Source organism: Photinus pyralis, unplaced genomic scaffold (genome assembly GCF_008802855.1).
Source record: "Photinus pyralis isolate 1611_PpyrPB1 unplaced genomic scaffold, Ppyr1.3 Ppyr1.4_LG8, whole genome shotgun sequence".
NCBI classification, from domain to species: domain Eukaryota; kingdom Metazoa; phylum Arthropoda; class Insecta; order Coleoptera; family Lampyridae; genus Photinus; species Photinus pyralis.
In genome coordinates this window covers 23,850,926-23,873,314 of record NW_022170819.1, presented here as the reverse complement: position 1 = coordinate 23,873,314, position 22,389 = coordinate 23,850,926, and the positions used below count along the sequence as shown (strand labels likewise).

Here is a 22,389-nt window from a genome sequence, read left to right as displayed (position 1 = left end):
AAAAGTGGGTTATAGAGGTGACGGGACTTTCAAAATATACAAAAAATGGAGGATGTTCATCTTAACCTCGCAAGAATAAAAGTCAAGAAATACATCCATGTTTCAGATGTAATAATTTCGGGCACTTAACAGCCAGTTGCCCCAATAAAAGAGGACACATATCCATGGTGTGCAGAAAAACATATCCTGGCAAATTCTCACTTTTCTTACGATTTGGAACAACGCGTCCTCGATGGAGTTTCCTCTCCGGAATCCGCTTTCGTACGATGACACCGCCCTCGTCCCAATCTCGTTGCAATAGCGATTCACCCAACCTCTCTTCTAGTAACTCCGCGTTAAGCATATTGGGATTCCATCCCCTCGCCGACCGGTGGTCACTCAAGGTCTCCCCCTCCTCGACGTAAACACCTACTTTCCTAATGACCCAGGCCCAGAATTGGAAGAAATGACACCCTCCAGCAAGCTCGTAAAGCCAGACGATTACTTTACCCTGCAGGAGATCCTGCAAATAGTCAGGGAAGCGAAATCGCACGCACCCAGGACACCTAGGTACTTCCCGAAAATCTGAAAAATTGCTAAAATAGTTTGGCTCCCTAAACCAGGTAATAAAGGCGTGCGCCCTAGCATGGGCAAAATCCTGGAGAAGTTGCTTCCTAGGAGAATACAGCACTATCTAGTGGGGGCATTTGTCGCCCAACGAATATGGGTTCAGGGAAGGCAGGTCGACTGTCCAGACCATAAAACTCATTACCATTGATCAGAGGGCAATAAAATTCGCGGGCTTCATAGTTCCGTGATCACACTCGATTTAAAGCATGCTTTTAATGCAACCTGGAACCAGACTATACGAAAAGGCCTACCTAAATTCGCGCGTCCTCGGAATATCTATAAGGCGCTGCCCAGTGTCCAGGTTTTTAAAGGACAGTCAACCACACCTCGACAACGGTGAACAGAGGTTCTCCTCAGGAGTCAGGTCTCGGTCCCGTCGGCGTCATGTGACTCCTCCTCATGGAGAGCAGGCTGAGTAAGATGGGGGAAGTGCGCTCCGATATAACCACGATATACCCGGACCATAAACCATCCACCATAACCTATCGAAAACATTTGGTGGGGGGTGGGGACAAAGTATCTCTTGTGGGGGGTGGAGACAAAAATACTTTTCTCTCTGAAGAGACAGTCACAAAGATGGGAATATTGTAACCACACTAGGTAAGACTGGAATTCTCACACGAGGGTCTAAGTTACTCGTCTCCGGGGGGGCGTTATTTACCTAACATAAGGGGGTCCTGCCTCAAATGTTTTATCATGTGCTACTTATTTAAAATTTAAGCGGGACCCAGTTAATTTTTTGGAGGGAATAGACAGTACCTCCGGGTAGGAATTTTGAAAATATTTTTGCAAAATCAGCAAAAGCAATTCTGACCATTTTTGTGGTCCGCCCACGAATTGCGTTTGATTTTTTTTTTAATTTTGACACACTAATTTTGGATTCCACGTCGCGTAGAAAGAAATCCAAGTTACCAAATTTTGTCACGCCGTGCCGCCGTTGACTAGTAGGAATTTTAGACATATTTTTATTATTATTAAGATCCCTGGACCAATCCAGGTCGAGCATGGTACACCGGATTCGGATGTGACCCCGCCCACTTAAAAATAAAACCCCAAAAAACTGGAAATAAACTTTTATTACAAAAACACACAAAGTCTACTAATCCAACTTGGAACTGAATTGGCTGAAAACGAAACAAGAATCGAAACTCTCCATTGCAATATCGGACGGCAGCGACGGCACGTCTCCAAGTCCACCTCCGGTGCAACTATTTAAATATTTATTCGTAATACTATCGAGACGCTCCTTGTTTTGGGTATAGAACCCAGGAGCAGAATTCTCCAACTGAGACGGCGGTTGGGAGTTGTTGGCCACGCTCTCCTGTAGCTTCTTCAAAAAATCGCTCTTGAAACGTTGCATGTTTCGGCCAAAGTTGCACATGAGATCGTCGCCCGTCTTAGAAGATTGGCTGTCGTCTCTCCGCACGGTTTCGCCGGCGCACAGTTGGAAGGGAGTCTGCTCCCCTCGCAAGAACGGCGACGGTTTCTTGAAATTCATATATTCCTCGAACTTTCCCGCGTTTTTATCGCTGAACATTTGCCAGTCAAAGTCGGCGGAGGGCTGTCGGAGTAAGGGCGTCACGAACTTCCGTTTGGTGCGCCTTTTTGTCTCGCGCGAGGCGAACGGCATTACCAAGACGCCCTCGTCGGTCCGTCTGAAGCTCGCGATGTACTCCATTTCTTGAATCTGCTTAACATTCGGGCGGTTCAGGATGTACTCGGCAAAGCTCGCGTCGTTTCGCGCCAGTAACTCTTTATCTTGCTCGTAGAAGCTTTGCACAATTTCCTTCTTCGTCAGTTTCTTCGGTTGAACTAGCGCGAAGTTTCCCGGTTTGCGTTTATTAAGCGGCGAAACGGCCGATTGGGTTTTATAAGGGGGGTTCCATTTTTTCTTTTTGGGGGCGATAGTAGGGAGACTGGAAGCTTGGTTAAGCTGTGGCGTTTCCTTGGGCGCTAAGATGCAAATCTTCTTGGGCGATGGTTGTGGCGTGGAAAACAAATCGGGGCTGGCCCGGAACGACTTGTAAATGGTCTCGTTTGCTTCTTGAGACACGTCACTAAATAACTCGAGGTGAATGTCGCCCAAAGGTTCCAATGAAGTATTTAGCTTGGGGGCGTCATTCGTTTCAAGGATGGCGTTTATTGGTTGCGTTTCTTGAAGAAAGATCGAGCTACCTTTATTCACATTTTCCGAATCTGGTACTTGTGATTGATCCAATTTCCTCGCGATTTCGTCAGCCTGTTGATTGTCCACTACTTTCAAACTTGGGGCGGCGGCGATTTGTAATCCTCCACAGGCAATGGGCGAGCGGTCATTTTTCGAGTGAGATTGGGTTAATTCTTTCACTGATGACTGTACATCCGCCTCCATCGGTTTGGCATTAGGCGATTGTGGTTGTGACGCAGGGTGGACATCAGCGGTTACGGAAATTTGAAATCCCCCACCGCTGATATGCGAATGGTCCCTAGAATTGTCGTTCTGAGCTTGGTCCAATTCCCACGCGACTGTTGAGGACTGTTGCATGTCCTCCATCGGTTTGGCACTAAGTGATGTAAAATTTTGGGCGGCGTGGACGTCTGCTGCAACTCTAATTTGAAATCCTCCGCAACCGACGTGTGAGTGGTCCCTAGAACTGTCGTTTTGCGCTGACGACTGTTGTATGTCCGCCTCCACCGGTTTGGCACTAAGTGATGGAAAATTTGGGGCGCCGTGCACGTCTGCTGCAACTGTGATTTGAAATCCTCCGCAACCGATGTGAGAGTGGTTCATCGAACTGGCCTGCGATTGTGAAATCTTTTCCTTCGCCCACTCATCCGCCTCAAAAAAGGCTTGGCTGCAACTTTCCAACTCCTTGGTAATTTCGTTCACTTCCGGCGACTGCATCTGTTCAGAATTAATTGCAAGTATTTCTATGCCACTCCTGGTGGGGGTCTTGAAAGTAAGGCCATCTGCAACACCCGACTTAGGTTTATCATCAATGGGATCATTTTTTGGACTTTGTGGCGAAGAAATTTCTTCTACTACTTTATCGGAACTTTGCGATGTCAAACTTACAGTATCTTTTCTGTTCATCGTCCACATAATCGTATCGCTACTCTCTTTACTTGGTACCGAGGGAGCTCGTTCAGCACTCTTTGGTGCGTTTCCTTTGGCCGTTTTAGAAGACGGACTTGCATTTAAGAAGACCAAGTCCATATCTTTGTTTTGAGATTGTAAACTAACGGCATTTTTTGCACCTATTTGCCACATGACACTGCTACTACTCCCATTTTTGGAACCTGATTCGATCCGCTCAAAACTGTTTGACGTCTTACTAGGCGGACTTGGTTTAACACTTTGCGATATGGGAGTTGCATTTAGAAAAGCATCTCGACACCTTTCTAACTCCTTGGTAATTTCCTCCATTTCCTCATCAATACTTTGAGATGGGGGGACCACGGCATTTTTTGCGCTTATTTGCCACATTATGGTGTTGCTACTTCTCTTACTTGGCTCAACACTAGTGGTTTCTATGTGTGGAATGAGACTATTCTCCATCTGCGACTTATTCCGATCAACTATCAGTTCGCTCATTTGGCTTTCAGGCAAAATCATCAATACATCCTCACCTTCACTCTCCGATTCGTTAGTGAGATCCTGGGTGCAATGCGAACGAAAACTTGTATTTGGTTTCCTGCTCACTTTCCACAGCAGGCTATCGCTACTGGCCGGTTGAGGTGTAGTCCCTTTAACTAGATCGCGCTCCTGTCGGTAGTCCTCGGCAGACAAAACCGAATGATAACTTGCCTCGTGGGCCATCGGTTCAACGATTTGATTTGAAAACAAAGGTGTCGATGTCCTCCCCGTATTTTGCTGTAGATTCAAGGTAAAATTCAACTCGTTGATTGATCTGCAACTGTCATTCGCAAAACTCAACGAACGCCGCATTAAATTATCATCACCAAAATTTACCACTTCGTCATCTGCACATTCCAACACAACATCCGGCACAAGCATCTCAGTAAATGACAAATTTTTATTTGCGCCAAATAAGCTCGGAAACGGACCCGGAGACTGATTGCACGTTTCCATTTGAATCATTAAACTTATATCTCGCGACAAATCCGGCTCGATACCATCGACGTCTTCTAACACCGGCTGTTCTGGCTCTACAAAATCCAAGCGGCAGTTTATTTTCTCCAGATCATCACCAAAGGCCGAGAGGCGCCCGTCGATTTGTTCCTTTAACTCTCCTTTCTTCTGCAACAACTTTAAATTCGCTTCCAAGTCGTATTTGAGACGTCTGGCGGGATGCACGGCCTGTATTGAAGAAGAAACCCTTGGAGATTGAGGGGCCTGCTGCGACAAGCGTTTTAATATTTCTTCGGCGTACTTGATTGCGTTCTCAGGCCAAGCGGCCTTTGCAAGAAACATACCGTAATTCTCAAGCGACGTTGGGTTTTGGATTAGATTGTATGTAAAAATCAGACTCATCTGGCCATTGACCATTTCAGTCAGAGTTTCCAATTGCCACCTGTAAGTTAAGTGTACTTGCTAAAAAATTACAGTCTAAGTGCGCCGAACCACAGTATGAACCAATTAAGTGATAGTGATCAGGACCTTTCGTATAAATCACAAACTTACACTTTCACATTCATATATAAATCGCGCAGCTTCGCAAGCAACTTAAAGTGGGTGGTAAAGAACACAAATGCGGGAGTCTTCGATAGCTGCTCGCATATGGCCATTGCAAGCGCGGTGCCCTCCCCTAAAGCGGTGGAACGGCAAAGTTCGTCCGCTATCACCAACGAATTTTTGGTCATCACAGTGAGAAAGTATTGAATTTCTTTCATCTGCAAGGAAAAGTAAGCACGCGCGACGCTAAGGACAATATTACCTCGAGAACAAATGTCGAAGCACCGCACGCCATATTGTCGTCAAAGTAAATTCGTGCCAAAATTCGATCGGCAGCTCGAAATGTAGCCGATTTCGCAGGCACGTAACAGCCGACCTGTGCCATAATCTGCAGTAAGACAATCTGACGGATCAATATGCTTTTGCCCGAGCCATTCGGTCCGGTTATTATGTGCATATTATAATCGTTCGAAGCCGTCTAGTAAACAAAACAGTAAGTTATTTGGCACGCTTTTCAATAACCATACTATGGAATTGGCAACAGGCTCAATGGGAAGTAAAAAATTCAGCAATGGATGCTGTCCATATAATATCTCGAGGTAGTCGTCGAAATTCGGCCTTACGTACTGCATGGCAGTACTGGCTTGCGCGAGCGATTGCAGCATATCCACTTTTGCTAGATTCTCGCAAAGGGTGTAAAATAATCCGACGTGCTTACGCACCGAAATCAAAAGTTTACCAATCATCCTGCAACAAAGTTTCGTAATGAACGTACAAAGCGAACGGACCTACATGTTGCTCATTTTCAAAATTTCCAAATTAATGTCTTCGATTCGGTTAGATAAACTGATTAAGCGGTCGGTTTTTAATGTGTAACTACGCGCCTGACGCTCCACCTGTAGGTAGTTGAAGAGCGCTTTAGTTCCAATTCAAAAATGAAAAAATGGACCTACCTGAATGAACTCACCAGGGAGATCCGACTTGTGCAAGCTTTTTTGTTGATGCGCATTCAACTGCAATATAATATGGTAACCCTTCTTCGTATTATTATTCAGTGATAGGGATAAACCGTACTTCTCCTTCAAGCCGGTGACATAATCTCTCAGCTCGTCGAGTCTCTCAGAGTAAGACGTTCGAATTAGGTCGAGCAAATTGTTTAGGCCCGACTTGATAGCGAAGCATCGTTGCATGATCCCGTACTTTCCTTTTGCCGGGTGCGCGTCCGTGTTGATGACCGTGCGTATCAACTGCTTGATTTGCGCAAAAGTCGGATCCTTTAGCAGGTTGCAGAGGTCGACGAAAAATGGCTGCTTGGTGTTTACGAAGATCTCTTTTAGGCGAGGTATTTCCTCCAAGATCGAATTCAGTAAGAGAAGATAATTTAATTGGCGCTCGGAGTAATTGTTGGATTGGTCCGGTAATACGTTAGCAAGGGATAGTAACTGATCGACACATTTAACCTTCTGCAGCGAGACTTGTAGAGCTGTAAGCATTTCTCCGTGCCCGATCAGCTCGGTTACGCAATTGAGGCGAGCCTCAATGTCGATCACCTTACACGGCGGCTGCAGGATCGAGGCACGCAGCGCTAGGGCGCCTACTTTCGTCTGAGTATAGTTCAAGATATCCAGTAAGCACGAGTACTTCTTCGACACTGACGGTCGGGTACTAGCTACCAACTCGAGCTTATCTGCGGTGACCACATCTACAACATTGTTCTCCTTTATAAAATGTCCATCAAGAGTGGAATACGGGAGGTCGAGTGTAGAATCCAGAGGAGTCGGGCTGGTCAGCTAAATTACGCCTCCCCCTCTACTGAAGTGCACATAAGGCTTAGTATCTAAATATTCGCTAATTTAATTATTTACGTCACTGCAATTGCAGGTATATGGAGGGGGGAGAGGGGCAACTTAGCTAACCCACACTCCTCTATTTTAAGCATTTTTCCTTGTAGGCATTTATCGAAACATTCGTTACAGTTTTGGGCTAATCGTTTAATGTTATTAAGGTGTCATCGAAAACTCAGGAACCCCCAAGTGTGTACAAAAGCCTGCTAGAACTCAAGGCCTTTCAACAGACAATAGTCAGCACTCTTGGACTATAGTTTTTAGCCTTTTATTCATCATTAATAAAATAAAGTCTATCACAAACTTTAAGAGGTTTTATTGCTCTTCAAGAGTCTTTAATCACCTTTTAACAGTAGAATTTTTATAATTTGTTCACGTACACTTCCGGCATCTACTACAAAAAATTCCAATATTGACTTAAATAAATGATTTGAAAGACTCAGAGGCCTCGATTAACTTCCGAAGAATGTATAACAAAAATTTTGATCAACGTCCGAAATAAATCTTGCACACAAAAAGGCAAATCTGACGTAAACACTATCCGGGTCGTACAATGGGTTGGAATAAACACACAACTAATTGATTGACAATGACAAAAATTTATTCGGGAGGAAAGAGTAGCTTGCAAAGCTTGTTTGGACAAATTACTCCGCACGCATTCGTTCAACAAATGAAATAAGGAGATCTTAAAATGACTTAGTTTTTTTTTCTTTTAATAATCCTAATAGACCGAGGCACAATTAATTCCACACACAAATTCTGACAGCTTCTGAACTTCAAATTTTAATGTCGATGTAAATTACAAATTGCCGGTGGCTATTCAAACGGTACAAACTTTTGATAATAAGAGAGCAACGTCTTCAACTAATCAAATCGAGCGCACAGCCCGAATAAAATAAATAACGTACACGCTTTCCAACCGTCGCCAATAAGCTAGCAGCAGCCTCCGTTTTTCGGTAATTCAAAGTGTTTAAAGAAACCACCACTTCCATCATATAACATCTCCTTCTTCCGGTATTTACAAATAATGCGCCAATTACAACTATATTAGATAACGCCGGCTACGAAGGAACGCGTCCCCACGCGGGTAAAACAACACTACAGAAATACAGAGTGGAATTAAATAAACCAATTCGGTGGTTATTTCGTAAACCCCCACGTACACGCCACTGCCGTTAGGCAAGTGCAAATAAAAAACCATTACACAGTCTCTACATACGCACACCTGATGTTTAAAATAAGAAAGTTCACATTGCGCCCATCTAATGTTTACAATATGCGATCTGCTTGTCTTTACTAAAAGCACCTGTGGTTAAAATTTCAAAAAAGTATCTCTCTAAATAAGAACTCTGCGCAGGTTAATCGCCAAGATTTTTCTTGGTTGAGGTGCCCGAGTTATAAGCTTCCGAATGCGAAAATAACGAACTAAATTTCTTGAAAATGAGTTGGAAAATGTGCTAAAAAATGGGCGGGAATAATTTTTGGTACCAAGCTTCTTCAAATGTCGTAGCTGCATATTCTGTCTATCAATAGGCAACATTGGTTTAAAAAAATCACGTTTCATTTGGCTGTGAGTAATAAAATTGTTTCAAAATTGGCCCGAGGAACCCCATTTGGCGGTACTTACTTACCTTCAAAGCTGTGTCTGGCTATTTTTCATATTTAAATAAAACTTAAATACCTGTTGTGTATGGTACCTCAAATGCTTCCAAAAGCATTCATTTATTGCTTTGATTTTATAATAATTTTATTTGTACATAAGTACATTATTACCTACTGCTACTAATTTTGTTTCGTACTTATGAAGAAGCATTTCGCCAATCATTAAAGGGATTTAATTTGTGTTTTGTTTATTCATGATTTGATCATAAATATTGTGACACAATATCTGACGTCCAACAAAGGGTGGAATATACAGTAGGTATAAAATAAGTGACGTCACATCCCGATTTATACCTTACACGCCGAACTGTAACGAAGCACATATTTTCTGCCTTGAAGTTTATACTTTCATGACCACCCAGTACGTGAACACCCGGTATCTGGAGGCGCTTCGTTACGAAAAGTGTCATGTTGAAAGATTTGTGTGGGTTTTAGGCTTTCTTAGATTTTAGGAGTTGAAGATAGAGGGTTAATAGATCATATGTATAATCTAAGGGTAAAAGTAATTGGTAATTGATTTCATTTCTGGAGTTATGTATTTCAGCCGCCGTTACCGTAAACAAAAGCTGTAATTAATTCGCCGTTTGCAACCCTTCCCATCAAGAGATTATCAATCCGGCCTCAGGGTGAAAGCAACGCCCAGTACAGGGTGAACTTTGAAGGAGAGGGTAAGTAGACCACCTTAATTATTAATAATGTAAAGTAATAGATTAGGCACCTATGAAAACAATATTATGGACGCAATACTTTTCATATGTTCACATACACAATTTGATAAGTTGCACATAATAAATTAATGTTTCACTGCCACTGGTGTACTTATAGTACTTATACCTAGCATTGTACTTATTGTAGTCATTAGTACAAAAACATTATCCGGTGGCAGTACCTAAACTCCTCATTTTACCAATAGGTATGTGTAGTTAAGGTAGGTACAAATTTTTATCGGGAATGACTTACCTTTCGATACTTTAAAGAAATAAGATACAATTCTGAAGGAATAAGAGGAAAGAATTGATTAGAAAAATAGTGGCAATTCTGTTGTCTCATAAATAGGTATGTGTTGACTCGTGACCCACAATCGTTCTTACCGATAATAGCACAGCCTTCCGACTCTTGGTACTCGATCTTAACAGACTCCTTGGCGTACATGACATACAAAGTGACCTCAGCATAGGTCAAAAGACCTCCGGCTGCTGCTAGGGCGTAATACCTATGCTGCACGACGAGCAGAACCGAATTCATATTCGGAATGCATAACTGACGAATGTACTGCAGACCTGTGTTTTTGTTAAAACTTTTGCGATGTACCCCGGTAATTTTTATGTGAGTAAAGTGCTCCTTCACCTTCTGCAAAAGGCGATTCGTCGTAAAAGACTCGACGAAAGTCGACGGGATCAAGATCTAAAACTTGGCACAGTAAATTAAGTACGAATACAAAGAAGTATGTTACCTCGGTGGGATTCAGCACGTTAATCTTGGTCAATGTGTTAACGTAGCTCTGTGAATCAGATATTTGGCAAAGAACTAAAGATGGGCAGTCGACATTTATGGCGGCGATACCGACTTCGCACATTGCATCCCCTCGACCTTCCGAAAGGGCCATTATGATTCTCGATTCGTTACTGCTGACTCGCGTAGAGGTCGAACCGCCGGTATGGAGTGCGGAATTTCCAGCTGAGCTAACCAAACCGTTACTGATGCTAGTTGCACCTATACGCCTTACTGCACTTACCTCGTCGTATTCCTCCATTTTATTCTAGAACTATCCGAACGACAGGGAGTTGATTTTCTTCTAGGGGCCGGTTTTAGAGGAGGCCCGAGCGGCGCCTGTACGGCTACAACTTAAGTTCAGAGGAGTAAGATTATTCTATTGCTATTCCACCAATACCTTTAATCGAACGTCCTCGTCCATTGTTTCTTCCACGTGCCGGCAAGTTCTCGTTCAGATTCATCTCGCATTACTTCTACAAGTACCAGGTTTGGTCACTTTCTTAAAATTTTACATTAAACTTTCGAATTATTTCAATTTTTGAATATCGACTACAGCGACCTCTATGCGGTTATTCTGGAAAAACGGTGGTTATAGTACCGGCTCTCCGCTATATACACTTTCGAGTGATGGTGGTTGCCTATCATTTAATCAATTACAATAATTGCGTTGTGTAATTACTGAATCAATCAATTACCTTAATCACAGACATACACAAACAAGTACGCATATCTGTGCCTTAATCATATTTTCGCAATGCATCGATTTACATGCAAAATTATTCTTAGATTCTTTCGTTTCCTTGACTTTCTTTCATTCTTCACTCAACCTGAACTCGGACTAGTATCTGCTCACTACTGATAGTATTTGAGTAATAATCGCTGGCGTTTTCAGCTTGTAAGACACTCCAGGATTCCTATGCATTGTTACTAGTGATGATTATAGAAAATAAAACTTGCAAGTGCTGTTGGCATATCATTATAGTGGCGCTGAAAAATCAATCAAAACTCGACTGTATATTCCACATATCTATTGATTACACCCATCGATATCTGTATAATCAATGATAACACTACACTAAAGCTACATTTACCAATTAGGGAGTTATTTATCATTATCACAATTCAAATATCATATCCATTTCTACAGTAGGTACTTGTATAACGCTTTAAAAAATACTAATCTATATAGGAACACTGGTAACTCATTTGTGCATGGATTCATTTCGATTAGTTAATTTTAAACAAAGCGATACAGCCTGCCACGGAATTGCACTGAAACAAAAATGCCTGTAGTTTAACATCTAAAAGTTTTAACATTACAATGTCTACCTCTAACAAAATAAGAAAATAAATTCGCTCTTTAAACAAATATGTACAGTATGTATATATGTCATCTCACTATATTTTGTTAGACTAGATATGTCCCTTTCTATTCACTTTCGTTATAGATATACACTTTTGGCAACAAGTATAATTTATTCGTCCGTTAAGAGTACTAGGTATAAATGTAAAAAAGATTTGGCAAATCTACGGTTATCACAATGCGACCAAGCTTAACGTTTGGTAATTTACATGGAGTTCAATTATGGCGAAAGACAGACAGTAAGTGCTGACACATTTCCTACCAATATATCAATGAGAAGTGAAAACATTTCTCCAAGGGCATAGACTTTTTTGGAACTTTATATCAACAATTTTGAGGCAAATGTAAATAAGGGTCCAATCTGGTGCTAAGTCACTTAATGTTCTGCCACAGCTCCCTCTATATTTGGATTATTCTTCAGTCTTCATCAGGAATGTTACTTGGATTTTCAGTCTTCAAAATTTGTTAGGACCTCCAGACCGTTTACAGTCTGCAACATCTTCGGTGTGCTTAAGGTTAGAAGACCCCCACACATTTTAATATTCCATAAAGACCCCCCCCCCTCCCCGTGTATCCAGTTTTTGATTCCTTTGGAGTCAGAGCTACGAAATCTAGTTCCTGAAATTAAAGTGTGAAACCTCTAAAACTTGAAATATGAATCGTGATCTGGCGCATGAAAACCCTAAATGAACCCTACATCCTCAGATCTTGTCCAGAAGTAGCGAATTTGCCGCGATTCTCTACAAGCACACGTTGCCTCCAGAAGGAGCGCAAAACGCGCGAACATTTGGGAATGTGAATAAACTGTCAGAAAATATGGAGTTGAATGAAAAGCACTCGCTCTGCATTTCGCGCGTATACTGGGTGCCTCTCCCCTAGTGAGAGTCTGGGGCGAGGTGCATGCGAGTTAAGCGCGTATTTTCAACTCGCGCGATGCTTGTGGACGCGATGTATTGGCGCCTTATATCTCGACAACACGCATATTAATTCGCGCGAAATGATCCGCGATGATCCTTCTGGACGAGGTCTAAACTCTGAACCAGAATCTTGACACTTAAATCCTAAATCTAGAACCCTAAAAGTCTTCAACCTGAAGGGCCTTCAGAACTATTTCAGTATCCTGAGCCTTGGATCCCATAATCTGCTTCATGTTCTGCGTCTTGAAGGTCTCCAAGTTCTTAAGGATTCTCAAGATCTCCAGGGTCCCCAGGGCTTACAAACGCTTCCATGGTCTTTTCTTTTAGAAATAGTTTTGTAATTCAATCATTGAAGCCTTTCGAAACTTCAGACTGTTTAGTGTTCGAAGGGGGCCTTAAGTTTCTCCAGGTTCTTAAAATCCCCAAGGACCTTACGTGGTCAGAGCACCCAAGCACTTCCATGGTTTCCTCAAGAGTCAATCTTATGAGAACTTACAGCCTGCATCAGTCTTTTAGAATTCCACATCTCTCTAAAGTACTCGAACCGCCCGTAACCTCTACATCTTCAGAGTCTTCAGTTTCTTGCAAGGTTCTTAATGATTTTCGAGATGTATATCAGGGTCTCCAGATGTTCAGAGTGCTCATGCGCTTCCATGGCGATTCTCAATCGTCAATGTTCAGACTCTTTAAAGTCTTCATCTGTAACTCACGAGTGTTGGGAGTATGACAGTTTTCAATATAATTTCAGAAGTTAAACTCATTCATGGTGATTACCTATAGTGTTCAAAAACTGAGAGTAATCTTCTGCACGTTCGTGCTCTTAAGAAAAAGCCTCATGGCCTTCTGAGACTACGATAATTCGACCTTCTACAGTTTTCAGGTAATTCTGTGTCACTGGGTTTTCAGCACCTTCAGAATCTCCTAAATGTTCAGGTTTCAGATCATAAGCGCATACCTGCTCTTTCATGAGTCTCCATATTAATCTGTCTTCGAACCCTTAAGCGTCTCTAGAGTGTTCGTAACATGCATTGACTTTTACCTGTTCATGCCATACTACTGCCAAGGTCTTACGGATTTTAAAAATTCACAAAATCTCCAGGTCTCGAGGTCCAGTTCAGTCGGTAGTCTTTGAACCCATCTGGAGTCTTTGGGATATAAAGCGTACAATCCGTGCCAGATGCCTCAGAATAGCCAAACTCTTCTGAGTCTTCATCGTATTTGGCGTTCTTCAAAGATTTCGTGTTCTTCAGTCTTCGGAACCATTAAGTTCTTAGTTGTCAGATCACACCCAACGCTTCGTCTTTAGAATCCTCAATGGTCAATCTTGAAATCCTACACAATTTCTGCCTGTTCAAATTTCTAAGTACCTTCGTGGCTTGGACCTATGGCCTCCATAATCTTTGGCTCTTAATCGCCAAGCCCCTAAGTCTTCAATGTCCTTATAGTAAAAGTATCAGAATTTTACCACACTCTTCTGAGGCTTCATGGTTTTTGAGCGTGCTTCTGATACTTCCGAATATTTCAATTTTTTTGCATCTTCAGGTTTTTGGAGCCTTGGAATGTCTGGACGATATCCTCACTTGTGAGCTCAACTCATTTTCATAATTTGTTTAGAAGAAAACTTCCATAAATAGTAAATCTTGAAATCGTGGAAAACAGTGGCGTACGTAGAAATTTATTCTGGGGGGGTTCGTGGCACATACAGTCACCCAGTGCGTACTAGAAGAGGGAGGGGGGGGGGGGGGGAAATAGAAATTGGGTTGCACAGGCGAAAAAGATTAGATTAGAACGGTATTTTATTTCTTACTGCTGACAGGCCCCTTTATTGCTTTTGCTTTAATTAGTCAACGAAAACTTTGAATAATAGGTATATTTATGGGCAAAAAACCAATTTCGACAAAAAATTCAAAGGGCTGTAACTTTTGATCTAGTAGTCCGATCTTGGAACTGTTTGAAATTATGGATTCTACAGGCCACATTCTATAAGAAAATATTTTTTTCCGGTCGATCTGAGACAATTTTTTTTCTGGGCAAAAAAAGGCAGTGTTATAACCTTCCTTTTTTACGAAAAATCGACTACACCAAAATTTCTCGGGAAAAAACTTTTTCTTATTAATTTGGGTGCGTAGACTCCAAAACGATTCGTACTTTTTCGATTAGACGTCTCAATCAAAAGTTATGGGCAAAAAAAGTTACTGTTTTTAAAATTTAAAATTCTTATTTTCGTCATTTCGTGAAAGGCAGGACGCAGGTACCTCACCTCAGTAGCAGTACTAAGTACCGGATACCTATTTGTTATTTTCGGCATCAATGTAGCGAATTGCCGATCGATGCCGAATAGCCAAATCGTTGACTGCCAACACTGATCACTCACTGAATAGTGAATACTGAATACTACAGAATATTTAGATTTTAGTGTAGACATTAACCAAAACCAAAATTGCTCTCTATATATAGATAACTCAATTCTTCTGGGGGGGGGGGGATATATCCCCTTCATCCCCCCCGTAAATACGCCACTGGTGGAAAACACAACACACACACACACACAAGGAATCGGTCACAACGGACCCAAGCATCAGTAGCAGAGATGGAGGCACCATCTTCAATGTTCATGCGGCAAACAAGCCACACTTTCTACAATATTGGGAAAATGTCTACTGCAAAAGATTATATTCCAATTTTTGGGTGGGTATAATTATCCCAAGCATTTACGAATTCTGCGCGACCATCATTAGGGAATAACAAGACAAGTGACGTATATAAAAACCGTCACACAATTCCTTTGCGTTCGCCATTAACATGTAATTGGGTAACTTCATTAAGCTTGGTAGCACAGTAGATGAATTCGAGTAGCAATATTTTATCCTACTTTTAATACTCGATTTTTGGGAATGATACAAAATTAGCGCTTAGCAAAAATTTCTTAGTTAGGGTTTTGACGTAAAAAGTATAATTAAAATCGATGATCATCGATTAGTCACAGAGATCGATCATTTGATAATCGATTAATCACTAGAATCGATTATTTTAGTTAAACCAAATAGAATGTGTGTTCCTCGAATAATTCGGTTTACATATTGTCAGATATCTCAATTTAAACCCCTGAGAGAAATGAAAAAATGGAAATTTTGGAGAGGGTGATACTTATCCTATAATTATCGTTATTTTGACACTTTATACAGATTATCACTTATCCATTCCACAAGAAGGATAAGGATAACCAGTTCCATCAGCTGGGCGGCTCTAACTTCACTAATAACCACGTGTATAGGAGATTCTGTTTGACGTCGACTAACGTATATTTTAAACTATTTATACCGTCCTTTGTGAATCTCTTTTGGCCACTGCGAAGAACTTCGTACCTGAAACGCGGGGATGAGTGACGAACACAATGGTCAACGTGCCTACCTGTGCGGACTCGGTCTGTCCTTCTTGTGTGTGAGCATCGTGTACTTGGCAATGGTGAGGGGATATCGCGATATATGCAGTTTGTGATACCTAATCCTATTCGACATGTCGTCGTCTTCGCCGCCCCAGCCCCAAAACGAATTCGAAAAGCCGTTGAGGAGCTCGAAGTGTTCCTTTGAGATGGCGGAGACGCCTCCGAAGATACCCTTGTAGGGAAGCCTAAAAGTGGCATTACAGCATTGACGTCTGCAGTTGGATTAATACTGCGTATACAATAATTTTGCGCTTAATTTAAGTAGAAATCTGGTGGGAGAGCGGGATTCTTACTAAAACCTTCAAAGAGAATCTATGTCGGTGGAGCCGTATCGCGTATTGATTTTTTCACCGATCCTTAGGTGCTGATTTACATAGAGATCGCGTAAAACTTCATTATTAATTAAAAGTTCGAACCGAAAACCGTAAAACCGCAGTGTGTGGGAGAATCGTCTTCACAAACGAAAACGGTGCCGCAATTTTTGACGAGTTTAACGAATGTGGGTGCCCTCTAAATTAACTAAGAGTCATCAGAAATAAATTAATAATATGTGGCTGGTTTATGCAGAAAGAGAACTTCATTGCGTGAAAGAGGCGATCAGACGGATGGTTTAATATTCGACCGCGAATATTGCTACGCGTTACAGTATTAATACGCAAGCAAACATTTTTCGTTTCAGTGCATATTTTGATAAATAAATTGTTACTATGAAAACGTTTTCAAGGTCCAAGGTGCAAAACATTTCGTTGCGTTAGATTAGTAGTGGCAAGTTACGTAAAAAACTAATTTATCACTTAAAATGTGCATCTAATTTGTTTATACAACATAACACGGCTACCGGTAAAAAGGTTAAAGACAATTGATTCAAGCTTTTGTTTGGTGTTGGGAGAAGAATACTCTAGAGACCATTTTCCTTTTAATGTTCTGTGATAGGTTTGCGGGCATACTAGTGGTAATTTTTTTGAGAGGAGGGGAGAGGCGTTCTATTATTCTAAGAGCACAAAAGGTACGAAAACAGCATAAAATTAGCCCAAAATTATTGTAGCTAGAAATTGCGCACTTTGTGATCGATACTTACTTGTATTTGAAAATATCTATGGCAACACTCATATGTCGAGGTTGCTCCGGGCAATTATACAAGTTCCTGTCGTCTTCGGGCAGCAAATCGATGTCGTGAAAAATAAAACAGTGAAAATTGTTAAAATTAAGAGCCTCCTTGTAGCCGATATTCATCAGCATCGCCCGATTAAACGGGCCGTCGCCTTCTTGTTCGACCACGAAAATCGTGTAGTCGATCTGCTGCCTTCGTAACAACGGATGCATGTGCTGCAGGAACAGTAATAGATGCTCGCCGCGACAACGAAACGGTATAATAATGGCGACTTTGTGGAGCGCCTGGCAGGTTTCTGGATATGAATGTCCGCCGGGTTTCAGCCACGCGAAGCGTTTTTCTAGGTCTACAACCGTAGGTGCGGGTGACTTGACTATTTTCAGCTTGCCAGCTGCAACTTCTGTTATAGCAAAGGTCTTTTGCAAGTTTGACTTACTTAAATTTGCTGGAACTTCGGGACAAACTTGCACGCCCGAAGGGCTTACGCCTGGCGAATCTTCGGTCGTACTAGTCACGTTTGATACACTCAGCTCCGTTCCGTTAATGATCGTCGCATTGCCGACCTCGATTTTGGCAACCTTCACCATGGGTTGGTGCGCTATGAGCCTTTGGACGCCCATGTGCCTAAAATCAACCGATTGATACAAAACCGACTTAAGATGGACGTACCTTGTCGTGTTGATCGCGATTAAGTTTTCTGCCTGATGCTCGATTAGTCCCCCGAAAAGATACTCCAAGGCGATCAGAATAAGTACCAGGGTAAATAACCCCTTATAGAGGGTGCTCGATTGACACCAATTAGAAAGCATTACCTACGGGTTACCCCATGAGCTGGAAACATTTCAATTGGTTACTTTTTCTCAATGGAAACGTTGAAAGACATGATAATTATACGTTTACTGTAATCTACGCGCGGATGAAAATTTCCTGTGCTTCACGATATCTCGCATCAATTTCCTGTAGAGCACCAAATGCAATTTCTATACTTAAAGCGATTAGATTTTTTGTGTTCTATTAGTTTAATTTGCTTACATTAGAAACGTGAATTGTTTGCAAACGAAAACTGCGAAATAAACCATTCGGAAAGCGCACATCGTAATTTTATATTATGAAACGTGCTGAGTTTTACGGTCGTTAACAAAAAAAAAAAAACTTTCAATGCTATCTATTTGTTGCGATTATTACATTATTTATTACAATTTCACCTCGTTTTTTAAACACAAAATCCATGACGAGCAGAAATGCCGTTAAAGTTTGTGGTGTGTTCGGCCCCTACGCCGAGAAATTTCACCCTAGCGCCTCGCCGAAATCTTATAGGTTGATTGTCGACGCGCTTTTTGTATTTATGTCGACAATTTTCTGGGACATTTTCGAATAAACGCAAATATATTCGATCGAATTCCATTTATTACGCAGAGTAAATATTTACCCACTGTATCCACTACCGCGTATGTGAAGTATCGGAAAAGGGTACTCATAAAGAACCAATGGAAGGTCTGGACGAGATACACCTACTGGGGATGTGAAAGGAAGGAGTACCTAGGTACCTACCTACCAAAGGAAGCTGCAATATTTCGGAGAGTAGGTACCTCTAAGGGCGCGATTCTTCTTGAATCATATAGCGTAGATATATCAGGCTCCGTCTCTCCTCATCAATCAATGTACTTAGCACTATCGTTTGTTGTTGGAATAGGTAAAATTAATATTTAAGTCTCCCATTAATATTACATACTTATAGTACCTAACTTACAATTACAACCATTTCTTGAAATTAGACAACCGGAGGCTCGTTCACTTGATATAGGTAGTGCGACAATTCCAGCATTATCCACTAATCGTTAAAAAACTAAGTTGCACCTTTGATTATAACCAATGCACTTATCGTGATAATAGTGTTTACAATTGATTCACTAAGCTCCCTAAAGGTTGGGTGAATTATCAGTCGCCTTTTACGTGCATAGGTATATTACAAATATTAGACATAAGTACCTACCTTTACAATAATTATTAAGTTGAGATTTAAAATTTTGACACTAACGATAAACACTATCACTTCAGTAGGAAGTCACAAAGATATTAATAATTTCTGTAGAGCGACATGTATATTCATACGTGCATGGAAGCTCATTGCCTACTTACTCACTAGTTCTAAAGTGTCTGATAAGTCATTTTATGTCTTACTAATATATAGCACAATTTATATCTGTGATACGCGGGCATAAAGTGGTCTAGGGCATTAAGTATCACCATAGCAACTCATTTATACTTAATGAATTATAGAAAATTTTGGATGAAATATAGAGACTGAAAAAATTTAGGGAAATTGAATGAAATAGAAACATAAGGAGACGTTTTTTTTTCGTAACAGGCAATTTCGTGACGCTTGAATATTACTTTATTATGTCTTTTCGCATTTTCCCAAGAAAAATTGATTGATCTAAAAAAGAATCACAAAATCGATTGTTCGGGAAGTAAAGTATCGATCCTTTACAATAGCGATTCGAGATCGGTATCCAACAATGTAGATTTAAGATACAAGACTTAATAATTAAAAAAGGGTCCACACTGTAGCGAATATTCCAGAAATCCCGATAGACAAAGAGGCGCCATGAAAAGACGATAAAGAACGAAGGCGGATGTGACGCAATTTTTCCAGGAAATATGACGTGATTTGTTGGAAAACATTCTAGAGCACGTTGAAAATTCAAGATCCAATATTCCAAGATTAAAGGCTCAATACACAAGAATGGAGGTTATGAATCCGAAGATTTAAGAACCAAGACCACGTCCGTTTAAAAATTATTATTACAAATGATAAAAGGAACAACTAATTCCGTTTCTAGCCTGTAATTGCCTCTATATTTGGGGCGTAGGTTCGTCCCTCTAACGGCTAGCCTATAACCTGCAAAATCTATATTTGCAGGCGAAAATCTATATTTGCAGGCGTCTTTTTGTTTTAAAAAAAGTTTATCCAGGCTGTTACTATTGATAATATAATATATAGCTGTTCCAAAAATACTTGTAGAAATTATAGTTTTACCCCCCACTTTAGAGGGTAGATTGGTCTCCTTATTGTCCGATCCGCAAAATGGTTTCTTTGTTGACGCGATTTTTAGGTTTAGCATAATTTTTTGCAAGTTCATTGTAGTTATTTTACATTATTGTCATATTATGCTTTTTTTTACACTTTTTCTATGCAATAACTATTTGGCACAACTTAGCTAGTCGTCTGATTTCAAATCCCAAGCGACATTGATTTTTGGATATTTTCTGATATCTGATACGCTATAATAAATATGGAACAAAACAAAGCGCGCGAAATGAGATTTGAACTGCCCCGCAATAGTGTAGTACACCCCGTATATTCTGCAGCAATCGGTCAGTATACGCCCACACTCACCCCACTAATTTCTGAGACTGTGACTGGACCGTGGAATGTCCAAGCACATGGCAATGAAATAAAGTAAACGTAGTATCATAAATCGTGGCACATTTACATTAAAAACCCGCGACTTCGTATTCTAATTGGCTAATTTGAAATTGAAAATGCGATTCAATTCAGTGAATAATATCAATTGACATACAATTTTAAAGGTCGCCAGCCTTATCACGAATGTGTCCGCTGGCGTAAATACCGATAAATGACTAGGGGAATAAGAGTAAAATGTTGATTTTGGACCTTACCTCGATCATGCACTGCAATCTTCCATACGGCCCCCTTTCCGATCACTTTCCTTCGTCGTGCAGTTTGTAACCGAGACCAATATGCTAATAGCCCGGAACCCGCACAGAAAAACAATGAAGTGATAGCAGCAGTTCGACGTCCCCTCCTTTTCAATTCAAGCATCTATTTAAGATGCGATACTTTCGCTAACAACTTGGAATCATGATACTGATAAGCCGCATTTATTTATAAGGAAATTAAACTTTTTTTAAACGCAAATCGATTTGCGTCACGGGCGTACTGTGCACATTTCGTTTGAAAACTCGTGCGCCTTTCAAATGTTACTAATAATGATATTCTATGCTTCATTCTTTCTGGGGTTTGCAACAGCTGCTGGCAAAATATCGACTGTATTTACTTTCTCTTTACTTGCCTTGCTTTCTTCTAGTACGCACCAGTTCCGTTTCAGCGCTACTGCGCGGATACGCGTTGCGAATTTTACAGATTTCGCCCACCCTCTTCCCGTACAAACATTTTCCTTTGTCCTCTCTTACCCTTCGATGCAATCAGATTTCATCTTTTGTTTGTTAAATACTTATAGAGAACGTTCAGGTCAGAAAATGTTGTATTGCCATCGCCTTAAAGATGCCCCTCTGTGATAAGGGTTGCAGTATTTGCTACCGCGGTTGCCGGGATTTTTAGTCTGAAAAGGTGGAATGTTTATAAACGTTTGTTTAGTACGTATATTTTACTACACGAAAAAGAAGTAAATGCAAAATTCCGATTCTCCACCCTCATATAGGTACTCGAGGTTTTAGTTTTGAACAGAGTCAAATTTGCCCGGATGGATTACCCTAAATCAGCCCCATGCACAATATCTTATTAGCAAATAGGGCATTTTTGTGTGGCAAATCAGTATTCTATTAGCCACCATCAATAAGATCTTGTCGGGAGCAACCATATATTCCCTTTAGTGTACCCACTTCCGACGTCCCGTTCACCCTTATTTCGCGTTTGAAGTCTTGACTCCACCATCTGTAAGATCTTGTCGGAGGGTACCACATTCTTAGATCATTTATGACAATGAGACTACCACAATCTCTTTGTCAGTACCCAGTTTCCGACGTCTCGTTCAGCCGGATTTCGCATTTTGGTAGATTTCGCTAAAAACCAGCCACAAAGTAGTACGCTATTTTTTGGTACTTCTAATAGCTCGAGCTTCTATTTGGCAACATGAGAAAAAAAGACCGTGGTTAGAGCTCTAAAAAACTTTTGGACACCCATAGAAAACTACCCCTCGAAGATGCAAGGCCCTAGGGAAAAAAATAAAATTCCGTCACGCAGGAGTTGTGCGCTTTTTCAAGATCTTTTCGACGACACCAATTTGAAAACAATCGGACCAAAACTGTAGAAGAAGATAAGAAAAAACTGAAAAATCTCCCGGTTAGTATAATCCACTCGGGGACGACGCCCAGATGTCGCCGACCCCACATCATGTAGTTCCGTTCCTAAAGTTGTTAATTACACGGCCCCGATAGGAATATGTTGTACACTCCTCGCGGTTCTACAAGCCCGTATTTGCTGCCATCCAGCGAGCCAGTCGGCCCAAGTGACATTAAAAGATACCTTTTTAAAAATAAATTTGCAAAAATGCGCTAAAAATGG

The 22,389-nt window shown here is 41.1% G+C and overlaps 2 protein-coding genes across 7 annotated transcripts; both read right to left on the bottom strand.

Annotated features, from left to right (window-relative positions):
• Window positions 1-1,667: 1,667 nt before the first annotated feature.
• Window positions 1,668-14,235, bottom strand: LOC116177738. 2 transcript variants are annotated; one of them, XM_031496805.1, is made up of 11 exons: window positions 10,920-14,235; window positions 10,622-10,862; window positions 10,466-10,574; window positions 10,184-10,412; window positions 9,822-10,134; window positions 6,178-6,926; window positions 6,017-6,120; window positions 5,752-5,971; window positions 5,487-5,702; window positions 5,234-5,442; window positions 1,668-5,123 (listed from the first exon to the last, which is right to left on the bottom strand). In XM_031496805.1, the coding sequence occupies exons 2-11, from the start codon at window positions 10,683-10,685 to the stop codon at window positions 1,709-1,711; spliced, it is 5,628 nt and encodes a 1,875-aa protein (XP_031352665.1). In that variant the 5' UTR covers window positions 10,686-10,862; window positions 10,920-14,235; the 3' UTR covers window positions 1,668-1,708. The 2 variants fall into 2 exon arrangements, with proteins under 2 accessions (XP_031352665.1, XP_031352667.1); XM_031496807.1 differs by having other exon boundaries at window positions 10,622-10,798.
• A 1,398-nt stretch (window positions 14,236-15,633) lies between these two features.
• On the bottom strand, window positions 15,634-21,140 carry LOC116177743 (beta-1,4-N-acetylgalactosaminyltransferase bre-4-like). 5 transcript variants are annotated; one of them, XM_031496819.1, is made up of 6 exons: window positions 20,745-21,140; window positions 17,730-17,891; window positions 17,497-17,684; window positions 17,028-17,451; window positions 15,916-16,134; window positions 15,634-15,869 (listed from the first exon to the last, which is right to left on the bottom strand). In XM_031496819.1, exons 2-6 carry the CDS (start codon window positions 17,867-17,869, stop codon window positions 15,737-15,739), a joined length of 1,104 nt encoding a protein of 367 aa, XP_031352679.1. In that variant the 5' UTR covers window positions 17,870-17,891; window positions 20,745-21,140; the 3' UTR covers window positions 15,634-15,736. The 5 variants fall into 5 exon arrangements, with proteins under 5 accessions (XP_031352679.1, XP_031352681.1, XP_031352682.1 ...); XM_031496821.1 differs by lacking the exon at window positions 20,745-21,140 and adding an exon at window positions 20,461-20,606; XM_031496822.1 differs by lacking the exon at window positions 20,745-21,140 and adding an exon at window positions 19,054-19,206.
• Window positions 21,141-22,389: the final 1,249 nt, after the last annotated feature.